The sequence below is a fragment of the Oncorhynchus clarkii genome, chromosome 1 (assembly GCF_045791955.1).
Source record: "Oncorhynchus clarkii lewisi isolate Uvic-CL-2024 chromosome 1, UVic_Ocla_1.0, whole genome shotgun sequence".
NCBI lineage: Eukaryota > Metazoa > Chordata > Actinopteri > Salmoniformes > Salmonidae > Oncorhynchus > Oncorhynchus clarkii.
In genome coordinates this window covers 52,709,659-52,728,259 of record NC_092147.1, presented here as the reverse complement: position 1 = coordinate 52,728,259, position 18,601 = coordinate 52,709,659, and the positions used below count along the sequence as shown (strand labels likewise).

At 41.4% G+C, this 18,601-nt stretch overlaps 1 protein-coding gene across 1 annotated transcript in view; it reads left to right on the top strand.

Moving 5' to 3' along the window:
* Positions 1 to 4,270: 4,270 nt before the first annotated feature.
* Positions 4,271 to 18,601, top strand: part of LOC139408823 (PHD finger protein 21A-like) — a 113,527-nt gene continuing 99,196 nt past the window's right edge. The window contains exons 1-3 of the mRNA XM_071153187.1: positions 4,271 to 4,491; positions 12,080 to 12,132; positions 16,626 to 16,724. Coding sequence (XP_071009288.1) covers positions 12,091 to 12,132; positions 16,626 to 16,724 — 141 coding nt within the window. The 5' untranslated portion in view covers positions 4,271 to 4,491; positions 12,080 to 12,090. The remainder of the gene's footprint in view (positions 4,492 to 12,079; positions 12,133 to 16,625; positions 16,725 to 18,601) is intronic.

Here is an 18,601-nt window from a genome sequence, read left to right as displayed (position 1 = left end):
ATATCACTTAATCCGGCATAGCCAAAGACACGACAGGAGCATAAAGCATGTAGAACACAACTTTCACAGCAGGTGGCTGCTGTCTTTGACTCCCCCCAGGAGGAAGTGGATCCAGAGAGCAGACCTAATGTGTCATATTTTTCTCGATGTGGCCGTGAACCAGAACAGGCCCCATCTGTATCTGAGGGTGGGACATTAGAGAAAGTTTTGAGTATGTTAGAGAATGCTCTTCTCAGCAATACTCAGTCTGAACAGAGGACCCCGTAAACAGTTCCCCAAATGTGAGCGCGCTGTCTGTGGAAGCACTAATCACTGGAACAAAGCTCACTGTCAGATGCACCAGCTGTGTTTCAAGTGCTTCTCTCCTGGCCACATGAGCTTTGACTAGTGAGACTGGGAAGCGAAAGAGCCCTGGATGTGGACAGATTGGCAGGTCTCAGGAAAACTAGAAAGTCTCCATTCTGAGGAGGGCAATGTGGGGCAGTCTAATTTTTCCTCCACTGAAGATGATATCCAATCTGTTTATTCTTATTTTTCTGAGTTAGTACCCAAGAACACAGTCATTTTTCAGAACACAATGAGAATTACTCAGAATGACAGTTTGGTACAGGATAAAGTTGAGCTGAAGGGAATGTTAGATAGTGGGTCCATGGCTACTACTCTGCGTGCAGAGTACCTCGGTTGAGGGAGGCAGGAGTGGTAGAGGGGAACTTTCTAGCTCCTTCAGACATCATCCTGGTGGGTTGTGGTGGAACGCAAACTAGCCCAGTGGGCATGTGTGACTTAAAAATACAGCTTTATGGCTTCAGTTATGTAGTCCCAGTGCTTATTGTAGATGGGCAGGTTGATGAACTCATTGTAGGCACTAACGTGTTGAAGTCTCTGATTAGACAGTTCAAATCAAATGACAGCTACTGGCGGGTGGTGGGTACGCCAGGACCTTCTGGTCAGTGTGATGACAGCCAGTTCCTGAGGAGTGTCCAATGTTGTCTCCGAGTGCAGGGCAAATAAAAATAATTTCACTAGCAGACCTTCAGTTGTGGCAGCGTCCTAATTAAAAGTACACAACGCAGAACGAACCACGCTACATTACGATTGATTGTTTTTTTTATAAGATAAGTTTAATGCTAGCTAGCAATTTACCTTGGCTTCTTGCTGCCCTCGCGTAACAGGTAGTCAGCCTGCCACGCAGGCTCCTCGTGGAGTGCAAGGCAAGTGGTGAGAGCGTTGGACTAGTAATTGTACTAGTAACAGGTTTGTTGTGGTGCTATATTCTTTCCATTTTTTAATATTGGATTTAATGGTGCTCTGTGGGATGTTCAAAGTAAAAAATTAATTAAAAAAAGTTAGAACCAAACTCTGATCTGTACTTCTCCACAACTTTGTCCCTGACCTGTTTGGAAAGCTCCTTGGTCTTCATGGTGCCGCTTGCTTGGTGGTGCCGCTTGCTTGGTGGTGTTACAGACTCTGGGGCAATTCAGAACAGGTGTATATATACTGAGATCATGTGACAGATCATGTGACACTTAGATTGCACACAGGTGGACTTTATTTAACTAATTATGTGACTTCTGAAGGTAACTGGTTGCACCAGATATTAGTTAGGGGCTTCATAGTAAAGGGGGTGAATACATATGCATGCACCACAAGTAATTTTTTTCCTTTCACTTCACCAATTTTGACTATTTTATGTATGTCCATTACATGAAATCCAAATAAAAATAAATTACAGGTTGTAATTTAACAATATTGGAAAAATGCCAAGGGGGATGAATACTTTTGCAAGGCACTGTATGCATGCATAAGTCACTTTGGATAGAACAGAAGCGTCTGCTAAATGGCATATATTATTATTAGTTAAGTGATTTCATTGTTTAGAACACAAAATGCACATTAGCAAATGTACTTTATATGTAGTTTTACAATAATGTTTACTAGTGTGCATTCAATTACAACTGTATTATTTTGGAGAGCCTTCATGCATGCATTGTAACAAATGGAAATGTGTTTCCTGAATGAGGTACCGTTTGCTTTTATTCAAAAGTCATCACCTGCTCTTGGAATCTTTTGGGCGTGTTTAAAAAGTAAATTAGCAATGGTGTGTCATTATTTGCCCAATTCAAACCAATCAATATGACACAGTATTATCCCTACAACCACATTGCCCATGATGGTGAAAATAATTTGAACACTTGACTAGCAACTTGTAGCCTCATTAATTTATCATTCAATGTTTTTATTTACAAAACAGGTGACACTAAGTCTATATATTAGTCTATTGAAAGAGAATGTCTTGTGTTTTACTCTCCATAATACTCTAATTTCCCATTGGTGTGGTCAAGTAAATGCATCAGTCAAATTTTGTTGGATTGTGGCCCCGAGATTTTCATTTTAGGTTAATGATAAATTAGGTTTCAGTGCGCACAGAATTATTTTACATTCCAGAGACAATAATGGCCAAAGGGACAAGACGCTTGCTATAGCATGTTTTAAAGTTTGATAATTGTAGTCTAAAGCATTCAGGCCAGGGGGTAGCCCGAACAGGCCTCGAACCTGAGTCCTCACGGCTGTCAGCCCAGTACATTAGCCATTACACCAAGCGGTTCAAACCTTTTTCAATATTACAGTTGTATAGATATTTTAACTCATGCAGGGACAAACAAATCAAATTACATGCATGAGAGGATATAAAAGAGATTTATGTTATATCAGTTTGTTTTTACTGTAACTTGTAAGTACAGGGTAGTATGTTTAGCCTGGTAGCGTGCTTAGCCTGCAGTGGTGGAAAAAGTACCCAAATGTCATACTTGAGTAAAAGTAAAGATACCTTAATATAAAATGGCTCAAGGAAAAGTCACCCAGTAAAATACTATTTGAGTAAAAGTCTAAAAGTATTTGGCTTTAAATATACTTAAATATCAAAAGTAAATGTAATTGCTAAAATATATGTAACTATCAAAAGTAAAAGTATAAATAATTTGAAATGACTTATACCAAGCAAACCAGAAACACAATTTTTGTTAATTTATTTACAGATAGCCATTGGGACACTGCAACACTCAGACATAATTTACAAACCAAGCATTTGTGTTTAGTGAGTCCTCCAGATCAGAGGCTGTAGGGATTACCAGGGTTGTTCTCTTGATAAGTACTTGAATTGGACCATATCCCTGTCCTGCTAAGCATTCAAAATGTAAGAGTACTTTTGGGTGTCAGGTAAAATGTATAGAGTAGTACTTTACCCCATTGTTAGCCTGTTATCCACTGTCTTGTATCATAAACCTGTGTATTGTATAGGCCTATTATGGAATCCATCAGTTTTGGTAACATCAAGTATTATTTTTGACAATTTACACTAGTTATCTATAATAATAATAATAGTGTGTCGTTCTACAATACTAAATAAATATAGATGATATGACATATCAAAAACAACTATTTTCTAATTATATTAAAATCATGGCGCACTTGTAAAGTGTCGCTTGCCCACGCCTCACATTAACAGCCAGCCATCACCAGAAAGCATGTACAGTGCAGCGGTTCTGCATAAACGTTTGATACTTGGCATGACCGTTTTATTATGTCGAGCGCCCCTTCAATACTAAAACTGAATTCAGAATGGCTGGCTAGTAAAATATATGAAAGCAAGTGCTGCTTTTTCACCCATCGACAGTGAGGCGCAGGATATGGGCCGTGGCAAGTCTAAGCAGCAACAAATTGCTCCGCGTATTTCTTTGCATCGAGTGCTAGGTTTGCATTAGATAGCACAGTCACAAAGTCAAAATTGGCTATATTGTAACAATTTATGAAAACATACATTGCTGCTTTTGGTCGTAATTTAAGGTCAGGGTTAGGCATAGTGCATGGTTAAGTTTAAAATCACATTATAAGAAGATAACTTGTAGAAATAGGCGGATTTTAAGACTTTGTGACTGTGGTTACTAGTGACGACCCGAGTGCTACTTCTCTCCAGATGAGTTTCACCGAGTTTACATCCGGGGTTTTTCCCTAGGCAATGGAAGGCGTAGTACCCCTGTTCCTTAGGCAAAGTGAAATAAATTCGCCGCACCATGACAAAAAATAGTTCGCTTTTCAAACACATTTTCGTTTCACCTTGCGAAGAACCTCGACTCAAAATGTATAACTAACCATATACTATTCATTAATTAATCAATCTGGGATACAACGGCTACAATTGTCACCTTTTAGAAATAGTTTTCCTACCCCTTTCTTCTCGCTCCTCATGAGCGCATGGATAACTGTTGTGCTCAGGCTGTGGTGAATGAGATTGAAGAAGAGTTCTTGTTTTGTATCTCAGTTTCTCTCTTTTTGCACAAATTGAATTTAAACAAATACTACGGAGATCTCAGACTAATCAATGGAGGATATTTGAATATTCACATCAATTGTATCGGTAGAGAGTATTGGGTTGTTTGTAAATATTTCATTAATATCTGTGGAGAGGACTGCTGCTGTTCATGTGATTGAAGGGTAAGTACACATAGGGATTTAAAAAAAATATTATTATAAGTTTAATTTTCATTGTTTAGAAACTTTGGTTGTTTTCACATGCGTTTGATCCCTATACCTGTAATTAATCGTGTGTTAGGATAGGCAGGACGGTTTGTTCATAGCTATTTCTTATAAGAGTTGGATGATATTCTCTAGCTCAGTGGTTCCCTACCCTTTTCGGTTACCAACTGAATTTTGCTCTGCACGGAGTACCCCTGAAATACTCTCTCATGTGCATTTTTACCAGTAGGCCTATGGTCTCATGAGTCTTCAAGTACCCCCGGGGGTCCTAGTACTCCTTGTTGGGAACACTAGTCTAGCTAGCGAAGTGCACTGCTATTGGAGGGCAGTGGACATAGCTAGCTAGAAAGGGGCCGATTCTAACTTGTAACCACCAAAGCGTGCCTATTTGTGAGGATTTAGTTATTTATTTGAAGCCATCCCCAAAATATTATTATTATGTTATGCTACTGTTTTATTTTCTAAGTTACTTATCTAGATTGACAGCTAGCTTGTTTGCTACAGTTTTGTGCCATATGTAGTTAGCTATCGCTAACTAGTTTAGAGCTAGCTTGCTCTCTAGTGACTGGATGCTGTGAAAACTCTCCCTGTGTTAGCTAGCCTCGCAAGCTGAAATAACCGGCTAACGTCGTTAGTTATAGTTGACGAGGATGTCAAGGTATATCAACTGTAGTGATATCTTATTTTAAAATGAGTTTTAAACTGTGAAATGGAACTGAAGTCTGACTCATTGCCATTAGCTAGCAAATAATCTGATGTTTTTCATTAGCTTGCACCAAATATGTAACAACAATTTACTAGCTACCTGGCTAACGAACGCGAATTGAACGTGTGCGCGCGGCTGCACTGCGCAACATGGCGATTTGTGCTCTTGTAAATGAAAGTTATAAAACACTCGTTCATGCTGAAATAATATGCATTTTCAGACAAAGTCAATGCATCTGATAGCATGGCATTGTGCAAAGGAGGTCCAAATAGTGCTAAATATGAGTTGAGGCCCTTATGTTAGGAAAACTAATCAATATTTATGCTCATGGAGTCATTTTATAGACTGCACGCTAGCCAGCAGATCCAACCGGGTTGCTTACAGCTGCACTAGGGTCAGACAGCAGAGAAGCCGGTTCAAATCAAATTTTAGTTGTCACGTGCCGAATACAGTAGGTGTAGATTTAACAGTATAACTTTATTCGGTCCCCTCGCCCATACCCGGGCTCGAACCAGGGACCCTCTGCACGCACACATCAACAACTGACACCCACGAAGCATCGTTACCCATCGCTCCACAAAAGCTGCGGCCCTTGCAGAGCAAGGGGAACCACTACTTCAAGTTCTCAAAGAGAGTGACGTCACCGATTGAAACGCTATTAGTGTGCACCACCGCTAACTAGCTAGCCATTTCACATCGGTTACATAGACCTTACAGTAAAAGGCTTACTTACAAGCCCTTAACCAACAATGCAGTTAAAATAAATACATAAAGTAACATTAAAGAGCAGCAGTAAAATAACAATATCGACGCTATATACAGGGGGTACCGGTACAGAGCGGGGGCACTGGTTAGTCGAGGTAATTGAGGTAATATATACATGTGGGTAGAATTATTAAAGTGACTTATGCATAGATAATAACAGAGAGTAGCAGCAGTGTATAATATGGGGGGGGGTAGAAGCCACTTGGACCTAGACTTGGCGCTCTGGTACTTCTTGCCGTACAGTAAGGGTACAGACTAGGGTGGCTAGTCTTTTCTTTTTTTAGGGCCTTCCTCTGACACCGCCTGGTATAGAGGTCCTGGATGGCAGGAAGCTTGGCTCCAGTGATGTACTGGGCCGTACGCACTACCCTCTGTAGTACCTTGCGTTCGATGCCGAGCAGTTGCCATACCAGGCAGTGATGAAACCAGTCAGGATGTTCTCGATGGTGCAGCTGTAGAACCTTTTGAGGATCTGAGGTCCCATGCCAAATCTTTTCAGTCTCCTGAGGGGGAATAGGTGTTGTGCCCTCTTCACGACTGTTTTGGTGTGCTTGGGCCATGTTAGTTTTGTGATGTGGACACCAAGGAACTTGAAGTTCTCAACCTGCTCCACTACAGCCCCGTCGATGAGAGTGGGGGTGTGCTTGGTTTTCTGTAGTCTCGGCCCATTTGCTCCTCCCCCATTGTTTTCCAAGCAGAGCAGGGAGGCACAACTCCAGACTCCACACAGACACTGTGTACACATGCTGCTTCAGAGACAGTTCATTTTTTAACATTTAACTTTATTTAACCAGGTAGGCCAGTTGAGAACAAGTTCTCATTTACAACTGCGACATGGCCAAGATAAAGCAAAGCAGTGCGACAAAAACAACAGTCTCTCACATAGGATAAACAAACGTACAGTCAATAAGACAATAGAAAATCTGTATACAGTGTGTGCAAATGAAGTAAGGCGGTAAGTCAATAAATAGGCCGTAGTGGTGAAGTAATTACAATTTAGCAATTAACACTGCCGTGATAGATGTGCAGATGAAGATGTGCAAGTAGAAATGCTGGTGTGCAAAAGAGCAGAGAAAAAAACAAAAAACAAATATGGGGATGAGGTAGGTAGGTAGTTGGTTGGATGGACCATTTACAGATGGGCTGTGAACAGCTGCAGCGATCTGTAAGCTGCTCTGACAGCTGATGCTTGAAGTTAGTGAGGGAGATATGTCTCCAACTTCAGTGATTTTTGCAATTTGTTCCAGTCATTGGCAGCAGAGAACTGGAAGGAAAAGCGGCCAAAGGAGGTGTTGGCTTTGGGGATGACCAGTGACCAGTGCTGGAGCGTGTGCTACGGGTGGGTGTTGCTATGGTGACCAGTGAGCTGACATTAGGTGGAGCTTTACCTAGCAAAGACTTAAAAATGACCTGGAGCCAGTGGGTTTGGCGACAAATATGTAGCGAGGACAAGATAACGCGGGCATAAAGGTCGCAGTGGTGGGTAGTATATAGGGCTTTGGTGACAAAACGGATGGCCCTGTGATAGACTGCATCCAATTTACTGAGTAGTGTTGGAGGCTATTTTATAAATGACATCGCCGAAGTCGATTGCATTTAGATAATTTGGCAGTAGGTCCTACCAGCCTCACAACCACAGATCACGTGTAACCACGCCAGCCCAGGACCTTCACATCCGGCTTCTTCACCTGCGGGATCGTCTGAGACCAGCCACCCAGACAGCTGATGAAACTGAGGTGTATTTCTGTCTGTAATGAAGCCCTTTTGTGAGGGGAAAAACATTCTGATGGCTGCGCCCCTGCCCAGTCATGTGATATCCATAGATTATGGCCTAATGAATTTATTTCAATTGACTGATTTCCTTATGAACTGTAGCTCAGTAAAATCGTTAATTGTTTCATGTTTAAATATTTTTGTTAAGTGTATATTAACCAAGTAATGGGTTTTTAATCATGTCACTCTTCTGTTCTGCTGTTGGTCTGTAGGCTGTCTCCATGCTGTAGAATGGCCATTGGAATTTTTATGAAGGTATTCTAGCTTAATTACACATACTCTTACTGTACATGCTCAGCTCTTCTAGCTGCATAGAATCAACCTCTATACAGGAAATAAAATATTTTATCATGGACAGTAACTGTAGCCCACCTAATGAACTAGGTAAGCTTTCCTGATTACGTTTCACACTAGTAGGTTTCAAACCAATCTGTGTCATTAGGAATTATGGATTGTACGGGTGGTTTAGTTCAGAAGTAGGGAAACTGAAAGTGGCCAAGGGATAGTATTGCCACCCACTGCTACCTATATACAATTACTGTCTGTTATGATCAGAACCATGCATGAAAATTCATGTTTGGTCAAACCATGTTTAGTTGCAAATTATCCTGCACGTTGTCCACCCATGTTTAACATGACTGACTTTACAGGTGAACTTGGCTCGGTTGCTCTGGTAGTTTTACAATGTTGGGGTGACTTAGCCATCCTGAAAGTCCAATTTGTGGTGGTGAGGAGTCTCATGTAGGCCTAGTGGGCTCTGCATCTACTATCTTGCAGGGAGTCTGAGAGAGTGGAGACCAGTTACACTGCCAGGTGTGAGTCCTGCAACAGCACCTGTTGTAATTGTTCTCTTGGCTGGCAGTTTTGGCCCGGAAATCAATCAGACTGGACGGCTGTGACATTGCCTCGGGCGGACTCGCTGGTTTCCCGGTTCTCACTGTTTGTTTATTGTTGTCCCACGGAACCAGCCAAATGTATGCTTTTGTGAGCTTCACGTCATTGCCCTGCGAATTTAATTTCCAAGTTGTTTTATTTACTCTTGTGCATGCTAAGAACAAAAATTCTAATTCAGTAGAAGACAGAATTATTGGCTTTCTTTGACGTTGCAAGTTGATCCATAATCCAAGGTGGTTGTGCAGGATTCAAAGTGTCGTCCCTTTGAAAGTAATACTATGGGCCTTTGAAACAATGAGCTTTACGCAGATTCATGGCATCATTACAGTTAGGCTTGGGTGGTATACCATGTATATACCCAGGGGTCACATTAGCTTTCAGAAATCAGCATTTTCAAAACACAGACCATCATGCAATCTGCGTTTTTAAACCATTTCACTTACATTTTATATGGAACTTTGACATATTTGTGATCGGGGGCATGCAACTATTAGCTTACAATGAAAAAGACGATGCATGGCCATCGTATTTCTGTTTATCATAGAAAGAATGAAGCCAGCTACATTTCGTAATGTTTTGCTTGAAGGTAATGTTGCATTTTACTGGAGAACAGTAGCTACACGTCAGTCAGAGTGCTGTCTGACTGATGAATGACGAGCAAACATTTTTCATCTGAGTGGAGAAGTGCTTAAATTAGTCTGAAGCCAAGCAGAAAATACAATGAGTTACATTTTAGATCTGCGTTTCTAAAAAGCAGCAAGATATTTTTATACCTTTTTGTCTGTGTGACCGGTGAAATGAAGAACACAATCTGCTTTATCTCTTAATGTATTGCACAAGTTGACTGCAAGTATTCACTTAGAAAGTAGCTACAAATATTCAAAGTTTATAAAATAAAAACTTCAAAGAAATAGTTCCAACGGTATTGATAAACCATCTTGTGGCTATTTCCAAATAACCCAGTTAACGGTATCGGGTTGCATTAACACAGAATTCTGATAACTATTTCTTTGACGTTTTTATTATTGTTAGCTACTTTTTAAGTAAATACCTGCAGTTAAACATGTGCAATATGTTAGGAGATAAAGCAGATCACGTTCATTATTTCATCCCTCACATTATTTTTCATTATGAAATTTACCAGCATTCCCCAGTAACATGGTGTTTGTTTACAAGTACACAAACAAGGAGAGACTGGAGCCTTGTGAGTCACTGACTGTTGTGCTGCATTCGCCAGGCACTCTAATTACAGTATGGAATACGCAACTTAATATTTGCCAGTTAGATACTTTGTATAGGTAGTGTGTTTTTCACTCCTTCAAATGAGTGGATTTGGCTTTTTCAGCCACACCTGTTGCTGAATACAGCCACACCTGTTGTTTTTGTCACACTGCCACACCTGTTTCAGCCAAACAGCCATGCAATCTCCACAGACAAACATTGGCAGTAGAATGGCCTTACTGAAGAGCTCAGTGACTTTTAACTTGGCACCGTCATAAGATGCCACCTTTACAAAAAGTCAGTTTGTAAAATGTATGCCCTGCTCGAGCTGCCCCGGTCAACTATAAGTGCTGTTATTGTGAAGTGGAAACGCCCAGGGGAAACAACGGCTCAGCCGCAAAGTGTTAGGACACACAAGCTCGCAGAACGGGACCGCCGAGTGTTGTAGTGCTTAAAAATGTTGCTTGGTTGCAACACTCACTACCGAATTCCAAATTGCCTCTGGAAACGTCATCACAAGAACTGTTCTTCGGGAACTTCATAAAATGCGTTTCCATGGCCGAGCAGCTGCACACAAGCCTAAGAACACCATGCACAATACAGCTGGAGTGTTGTAAAGCTTGCCGCCATTGGACTCTGGAGCAGTGGAAACGTGTTCACTGGAGTGATGAATCACGCTTCACCATCTGGCAGTTCGACGGACAAATCTTGGTTTGACTGATGCCAGGAAACCGCTACCTGTAAAGTTTTTGGTGGTCTTGGGCTGTTTTTCATGGTTTGGGCTATGCCCCTTAGTTCCAATGAAGGGAAATCTTAACGCTAAAGCATACAATGACAGTCTAGACGATTCTGTGCTTCCAACTTTGTGGCAACATTTTGGGGAAGGCCCTTTCCTGTTTCAGCACAAAGCGAGGTCCATACAGAAATGGTTTGATGAGATCGGTGTGGAAGAACTTCACTGGGCTGGATAGAGCCTTGACCTCAATCCCATCCAACACATTTGGGATGAATTGGAACGGCGACTGTGAGCCAGGCCTTATCGCCCAACATCAGTGCCGACCTCACTAATGCTCTTGTGGCTGAATGGAAGCAAGTCCCCACAGCAATGTTCCAACATCTTGTGGAAATCCTTCCCAGATGAGTGGAGGGTGTTATTGCACCAAAGGAGGGGGGGAACAACTCCATAGTAATTCCCATGATTTTGGAATGAGATGTTTGACGAGCAGATGTCCACATACTTTTGGTATGCTAACTTAGTAGTTATCTAGCTGGTTAGTGTCTTCCCGAAATCAGCGTCTTCCGGTATTACCAAAAATCCCGGGATGGCACAAGGTCGTTATGAATGTCTGACAATCTGGATACCGCCCAAGCCTGATTACAGTCCCTTTAGATCTTTCAGGTGAGTTGGAATTAGGGTCAGAGTAGCAGTGAACACAAGTCATATGCCATTTATCAGATTTTCTCACCTCCTGCATCCTCTATCCTTCGTCCTCTTGCGCCTCCTATTGAAAATAGTCAAAGTGAATCGAGGAAAGTGAACGTGGATGGAAATGCGCTTGCTTGAAATGAGGCGGTCCTTCTCCGTTCACACGTCGTTAGGTAAATTACGTTTTACAGGGGTGGATCCCAAAATAAATGTGTAAAGTGATAATTTGTTTTTAAGTTAGTTGTGCAAGACATTTTATCGATTTTAAAACAATAAATAGCATATTGTTTTTAAACGTGTGTATGTTTTTATCCTCTGACAAAACAAAAGCTGACTCAAGGGGGTGTGGCAGATTTCAAAACTCTTCCACGATAGGATACACGTAAGTATCCTTGATGAAAGGTGGCGATCAAGGAGGGGAGGACACTTACGTTTGCCTTCTAACGAATTTACATGCTCCTTCTCGATCGCTTATCGGTTTCCGGGTCACAGAGAAGAGGGGACGGAGGATGGTCTTTTGAGAAGCCCATAGGCGACCCTCTTTATCAGGGCATGTTCATTAGGTACCAAACGGGGGGAAATGGACTGCAACACACAGGGACTTCTTGGACTTAAGGCTCATTTTTGTTTTCTGTTCCGAAACATTTGAAGACGTGTGCCCTAATAGAAACAACTTATTTTTTGTTTTGTTACTGAAAGGTGAATTGTTTATTTGCTGTTGGCGCAAAGGTCAGTTACTGTGTTTTCTGTTTTGCGTACAGCGGCTCTTTTAATGCTTCAATTGGATGGTATTCAACCTGGAGACGGTGTGAAGGTAAGTGGGAGTTAATTATCACATTCCTTCACTATTTTTACTATTCACAAGGTTACAACATTCAGCCTTTTGTACGTCCAAGGCTATGTTGATAAATATCCTAAAATACTCAAACAAAAAGTTAATAACTGTTTTTTTTTTCCCCAGGCCGTTTGACTCATAACCTTGCTTTTTTTGCCAGGATGTACAATGCATTCGGAAAGTATTCAGAACCCTTGACTTTTTCCACATTTTGTTATGTTACAGCCTTATTCTAAAATGGACTACCATTCTCCCCCCCCCCCCCCCCCCATCAATCTACAAACACAGTACCCCATAATGACAAAGCAAAAACAGGTTTTTAGATATTTTTGAAATGTATCATTTTTTTTAAATCACGTTTATGTAAGTATTCAGACCCTTTACTCAATACTTTGTTGAAGCACCTTCGGCAGCGATTACAGCCTCGACTCTTCTTGGGTATGACGCTACAAGCTTTCCATACCTGTATTTGGGGAGTTTCTCCCTTCTCTGCAGATCCTCTCAAGCTCTGTCAGGTTGGATGGGGGCGTCGCTGCAAAGCTATTTTCAGGTCTTTCCAGACATATTCGAACGTGTTCAAGTCTGGGCTCTGGCTGGGCACCTCAAGGATATTCAGAGACTTGTCTCGAAGCCACTCCTGTGTTGTCTTGGCTGTGTGCTTAGGGTTGTTGTCCTGTTGGAAGGTGAACCTTCGCCCCAGTCTGAGGTCCTGAGCACTCTGGAGCAAGTTTTCATCAAGGATCTCTGTTGTCGTGGCGATCATTAACATGATGACTGTTATCAAATCAACTATGTTTATTTGTTACTAACTTTAAATTAATCATGTAACAATTAACTCATTGTGAATTTGGGGCACCACAGGAAAGTAAAAAAAAAAGTTACAATCTCTGAATTAAACTCTAAACTCTCATCGCCAACAGTCGCTTATTAATCATTACCTCATATCGGTCTCATTTTGAATGTCGCAGACCTCTTGAATCCACAATAACCGATAACAGATAAAAATACAATCAGGAAGTGCCGCATTTTTTGAAACCGCCTCATGGCAATGACTCCTTTATATGGCTGTGGAGGAGCTAGGAGTCAGCTTACCTTTTGCACGTTTTCCCCAAGGTGTCTGCAGCATTGTGACTTATTTGTAGGCATATCATTGGAAGATTGACCATAAGAGACTACATCTACCAGGTGGTCGGTTGGTGTCCCCCGTCGCAATTATTGCGTAATCTCCAGCTGCAGTATTTTTCCGTTTGCCTCTGATGAGAAACCGACTGCCAGGAATGATTTTTCATCGAATGGAATTGTGAAAAACACCTTGAGGATTGATTCTAAACAACGTTTGCCATGTTTCTGTCGATATTATGGAGGTAATTGGGAAAAAAGTTTAGCGTTGTGTTGACTGCATTTTCGTTTTTTTTTCTTAGCCAAACGTGATGAACAAAACGGAGCTATTTCTCTTACACAAATAATATTTTGGGAAAAAATTAACATTTGCTATCTGAGAGTCTCGTCATTGAAAACATCCGAAGTTCTTCAAAGGTAAATGATTTTATTTGAATGCTTTTCTTGTTTTTGTGAAAATGTTGCCTGCTGAATGCTAGGCTTAATGCTATGCTATCAATACTCTTACACAAATGCTTGTGTAGCTTTGGTTAAAGCATATTTTGAAAATATGAGATGACAGTGTTGTTAACAAAAGGCTAAGCTTGTGTTTCAATATATTTATTTTATTTCATTTGCGATTTTCATGAATAGGAAACGTTGCGTTATGGTAATGAGCTTGAGGCTATGATTACGCTCCCGGATACGGGTTTGGAGTCGCAAGAAGTTAAAGAGAGACTTCTCCTTGCAACCGCTGTGTCAGATTTCAAAAAACCTTTACGGGAAAAGCGTAATCTGAGAACGGCGCTCAGAACCCAAAACAGCCAGAGGAATATCTGCCATTTTTGAGTCAACAGAAGTTAGAAATAACATTTTATAAATATTCACTTAAATTTGATGATCTTCATCAGAATGCACTCCCAGGAATCCCAGTTTGACAATAAATTACTGATTTGTTCCATAAAGTCCATAATTTACATCCAAATAGCCACTTGTTGTTAGTGTGTGCAGCACAGTAATCCATCTTCATGAGGCGCGAGCACTTCGTCCAGACAAAAACTCAAAGTTCTGTTACAGGTCATAGAAACAAGTCAAACGATGTATGGAATTAATCTTTAGGATGTTTTTAACATAAAACATGAATACGCTTCCAACCGGAGAATTCCTGTCTGAAGAAAAGCACTGGAAGGAGCTAACTCTGCTGGGAGCGCGCGTCACGAGCCTGAGACACTCCGCCAGACCACTGACTCAAACAGGTCTCATGACAGGTCTCATGCCCCTCCTTTTATAGTAGAATCCTCAAACCAGTTTCTAAAGACGGTCGACATCTAGTGGAAGCCGTAGGAAGTGCAACTTGACCCCATAGACACTGTGTATTCGGTAGGCCAAGCTTTGAAAAACTACAAACCTCAGATATCCCACGTCCTGGTTGGATTTTTCTCAGGTTTTTGCCTGCCATATGAGTTCTGTTATAGTCACAGATATCATTCAAACAGTTTTAGAAACTTCAGAGTGTTTTCTATCCAATAATAATATGCATATATATTAGCATCTGGGACAGAGTAGGAGGCAGTTCACTCTGGACACGCTATTCATCCAAAAGTGAAAATGCTGCCCCCTATCCCAAAAAGGTTAACAGTTTCATCGTTTTTCATATTCTATTAACATCATATTGGATGGAAACTTGAAAGCTAGAATGATTTTCCTTCCTAAGTTACAGTATTTGGTCAATACAGTTTTTATTAACATCACAAAGTAATAAATAATATGACAACATTCTTTAGATCCCCATGGACCATTCTTAACATTCCTATCTTATAAATATTGCTCCAAAGTTCACTCTTTGGATGTTTTTATAGTTTTGGGCAGCAAAATGTCTCTGTAACAAAGACATTCCTTTCCCAATACTGAGGAGCAAAGAGATTCCTCTCCTGCCTAATTTACGACCGAGTGTTAAGGGGTCAAAACCTCTTCTGTGGTTAAGAGGGTCTGGTTGTTGTAAGCTATTTACCAAGCTGATCTGAGGCCTTTAATCCTTGACCAGGAGAGTCATGACACTGTACTTTGCTCCTTTCATCTTTGCCTCAATCTTGACTAGTCTTCCAATCCCTGCTGCTGAAAAACATCCCCACAGCATGATACTGTCACCATGCTTCACCGTAGGTATGGTGCCAGGTTTTCTCTAGACATGACGCATGCCAAAGAGATCAATCTTGGTTTCATAAAACCTTTTCTTGTTTCTCATGGTCAGAGTCCTTTAGGTGCCTTTTGGCAAACTCCAAGCGGGATGTCGTGCCTTTTACTAAGGAGTGGCTTTAGTCTGGCCGCTCTACCATAAAGGCCTGATTTGGTGGAGTGCTGCAGAGATTGTTGTCCTTCTGGAAGGTTCTCCCATCTACACAGAGAAACTCTGGAGCTCTGTGAAAGTGGACATCGGGTTCTTAGTCACCTCCCGAACCAAGGCCCTTCTCCCCAGATAGCTCAGTTTGGCCAGGTGGCCAGCTCTAGGACTAGTCTTGATGGTTCAAAACTTCTTCCATTTAAGAATGGCGGCCACTGTGTTCTTGGGAACCTTCAATACTGCAGAGATGTTTTGGTACCCTTACCCAGATCTGTGCCTCGACACAATCCTGTCTCAGAGCTCTATGGACAATTCCTTCAACCTCATGGCTTGGTTTTTGCTCTGACATGCACTGTCAATTGTGGGACCTTTATATAATCAGGTGTGTGTCTTTCCAAATCATGTCCAATCAATTGAATTTACCCCAGGTGGACGCCAATCGAGTTGTAGAAACATCTCAACAATGATCATTGGAAACAGGATGCACCTGACCTCAATTTCGAGTCTCATAGCAAAGGGTCTGAATAGTTATGTAAATATGGTCTCTTTTTTAAAAACATTTTTAATACATTTACAACAATTTGAAACATGTTTTTGCTTTGTCATTATGGGATATTGTGTGTTGATTGAGGAAAATAATACATTTTATAATAAGGCTGTAATGTAACAACGTGGAAAAAGGGAAGTGGTCTGAATACTTTCCGAATGCACTGTATTCCCTTCAGGACTTATGTAATGTACTGTATTCAATGGACATGATTCTTTAACATGCAGAATAGACTATTAAACCCAAGCCATGATTATCACCTCCAGAGTATTTCGTTACGAATCGGATGGGGACAGTGTAATTGTTTGAACTACGCATATTGCCATAAAAAATTGTTTCCATCATGGATTGTGTGACAAAGCTTAGGGAATGTAGAATATTCTCTGGTTGCGATGACTGCAAGCTTGAAACCACTGATTCAACTGTGAGAATTAAAGGTGTTGTTGTCTGATGTTTTTACCATTCTCCTTCTGTCTCTGTACACAGGCTGAACGTTCCCCCGGACTGACTTGCACACTGATTGACTCAATGATGGAATTACAAACATTACAGGAGGCCTTGAAAGTGGAAATACAAGTCCATCAGGTAGGAGGGGAAAAAGAGGTGTTCTCTTGTTCATCAGCTCAGTGTTCAGGCTCTTTGTTAGGCCTGCAAATGTTGACATAGTACTCTAATCAACTGGGCTAACTGTCAAGTTGAATCACCGCTATTATTAAGAGTCCTATCAAATAAAGTAAAAATGTATTACACAGTTTAGCAGATGGTATGGCGGGTGCAGAGAAATGCGTATGTTCCTATCAGTCAATGCAGTAAATGTCCAACAAGCACACAATAATGAAACATTTTTAAATGTTAATGTTGTACAGCAGTAGATATGTAAATAGTATGTAATCATTATTAAAGTGACCAGTGTTCAATGACTATGTACGTAGGGCAACCGTCTCTGAGTAGCTGGCTAGTGACAGTGACTAAGGGACAGAGTTGGGTCCCCAGTCCACCTGGCTGTGCTGCTGCTCCAGTTTCAACTGTTCTGCCTGTGATTATTAATATTTGACCATGCTGGTCATTTATGAACATTTGAACATCTTGGCCATGTTCTGTTATAATCTCCACCCGGCACAGCCAGAAGAGGACTGGCCACCCCACATAGCCTGGTTCCTCTCTAGGTTTTGGCCTTTCTCTAGGTTTTGGCCTTTCTAGGGAGTTTTTCCTAGCCACTGTGTTTCTACACCTGCATTGCTTGCTGTTTGGGGTTTTAGGCTGGGTTTCTGTACAGCACTTTGAGATATCAGCTGATGTACGAAAGGCTATATAAATAAATTTGATTTGATTTACTGGGAGGAGGCTGTCTAGTTTTGGCTGTTTAATTGTCTGATGGCCTAGGGATAGAAGCTGTTTATGTAATGTCTTCGCCTTGTAGATGATAGTGGGGGAACAGTCCTTGATGAGCTTCTTGACCTTCCTGTGACACCGGGTGCTGTAGATGTCCTGGAAGGCAGGCAGTGTGCCCCCGATGATGCGTTGGGCTGACGGCACCACCCTCTGGAGAACCCTGCAGTTGCGGACCGTACAATTGCTGTACCAGGTGGTGATACAGCCTGACAGGATGCTCAATTATTTTGGTATTTTATTAGGATCCCCATTAGCTGTTGCAAAAGCAGCAGCTACTCTTCCTGGGGTCCACATGAAACATGACACAATACAGAACGTCAATAGACAAGAACAGCTACATTATGGTGTATCTTTAGAAGTTTGTGAGAGTCTTATGGGCCAAGCCAAATTTCTTCGGCCTCCTTAGGTTAGAGGCGCTGTTGCGCCCTCTTCACCACGCTGTTGGTGTGCATTTCAGGTCTTCAGTGACGTGCATGCAGAGGAATTTGAAGTTTTTTACCCTCTTCACTGCGGCCCGTTGATGTGGATGGGGGCGTGCTCTCTCTGCTGTGTCCTGTAGTCCACGATCAGCTCCTTTGTTTTGTTGACGCTGAGGTTATTTTCCTGGCACCACTCTGCCAAGGCACTCACCTCATCCCTGTTTTTTAAAGTGATTTAATTTATTTTTTATTTCACCTTTTATTTAACCAGGTAGGACAGTTGAGAACCAGTTCTCATTTACAACTGCAACCTGGCCAAGATAAAGCAAAGCAGTGCGACAAAAACAACAGCACAGAATTACACATGGGATAAACAAACATACAGTCAATAACAAAATAGAAAATCTGTATACAGTGTGCAAATGAAGTAAGAAGGTAAGGCAATAAATAGGCCGTTGGGGCGAAGTAATTACAATTTAGAAATGAACACTGGAGTGATAGATGTGAGGGAGATAAGTCTCTAACTTCAGTGTTTTTTGCAATTAGTTTCGGTCATTGGTAGCAGAGAACTGGAAGGAAAGACGGCCAAAGGAGGTGTTGGCTTTGGGGATGACCAGTGAAATATACCTGCTGGAGCGTGTGCTACGGGTG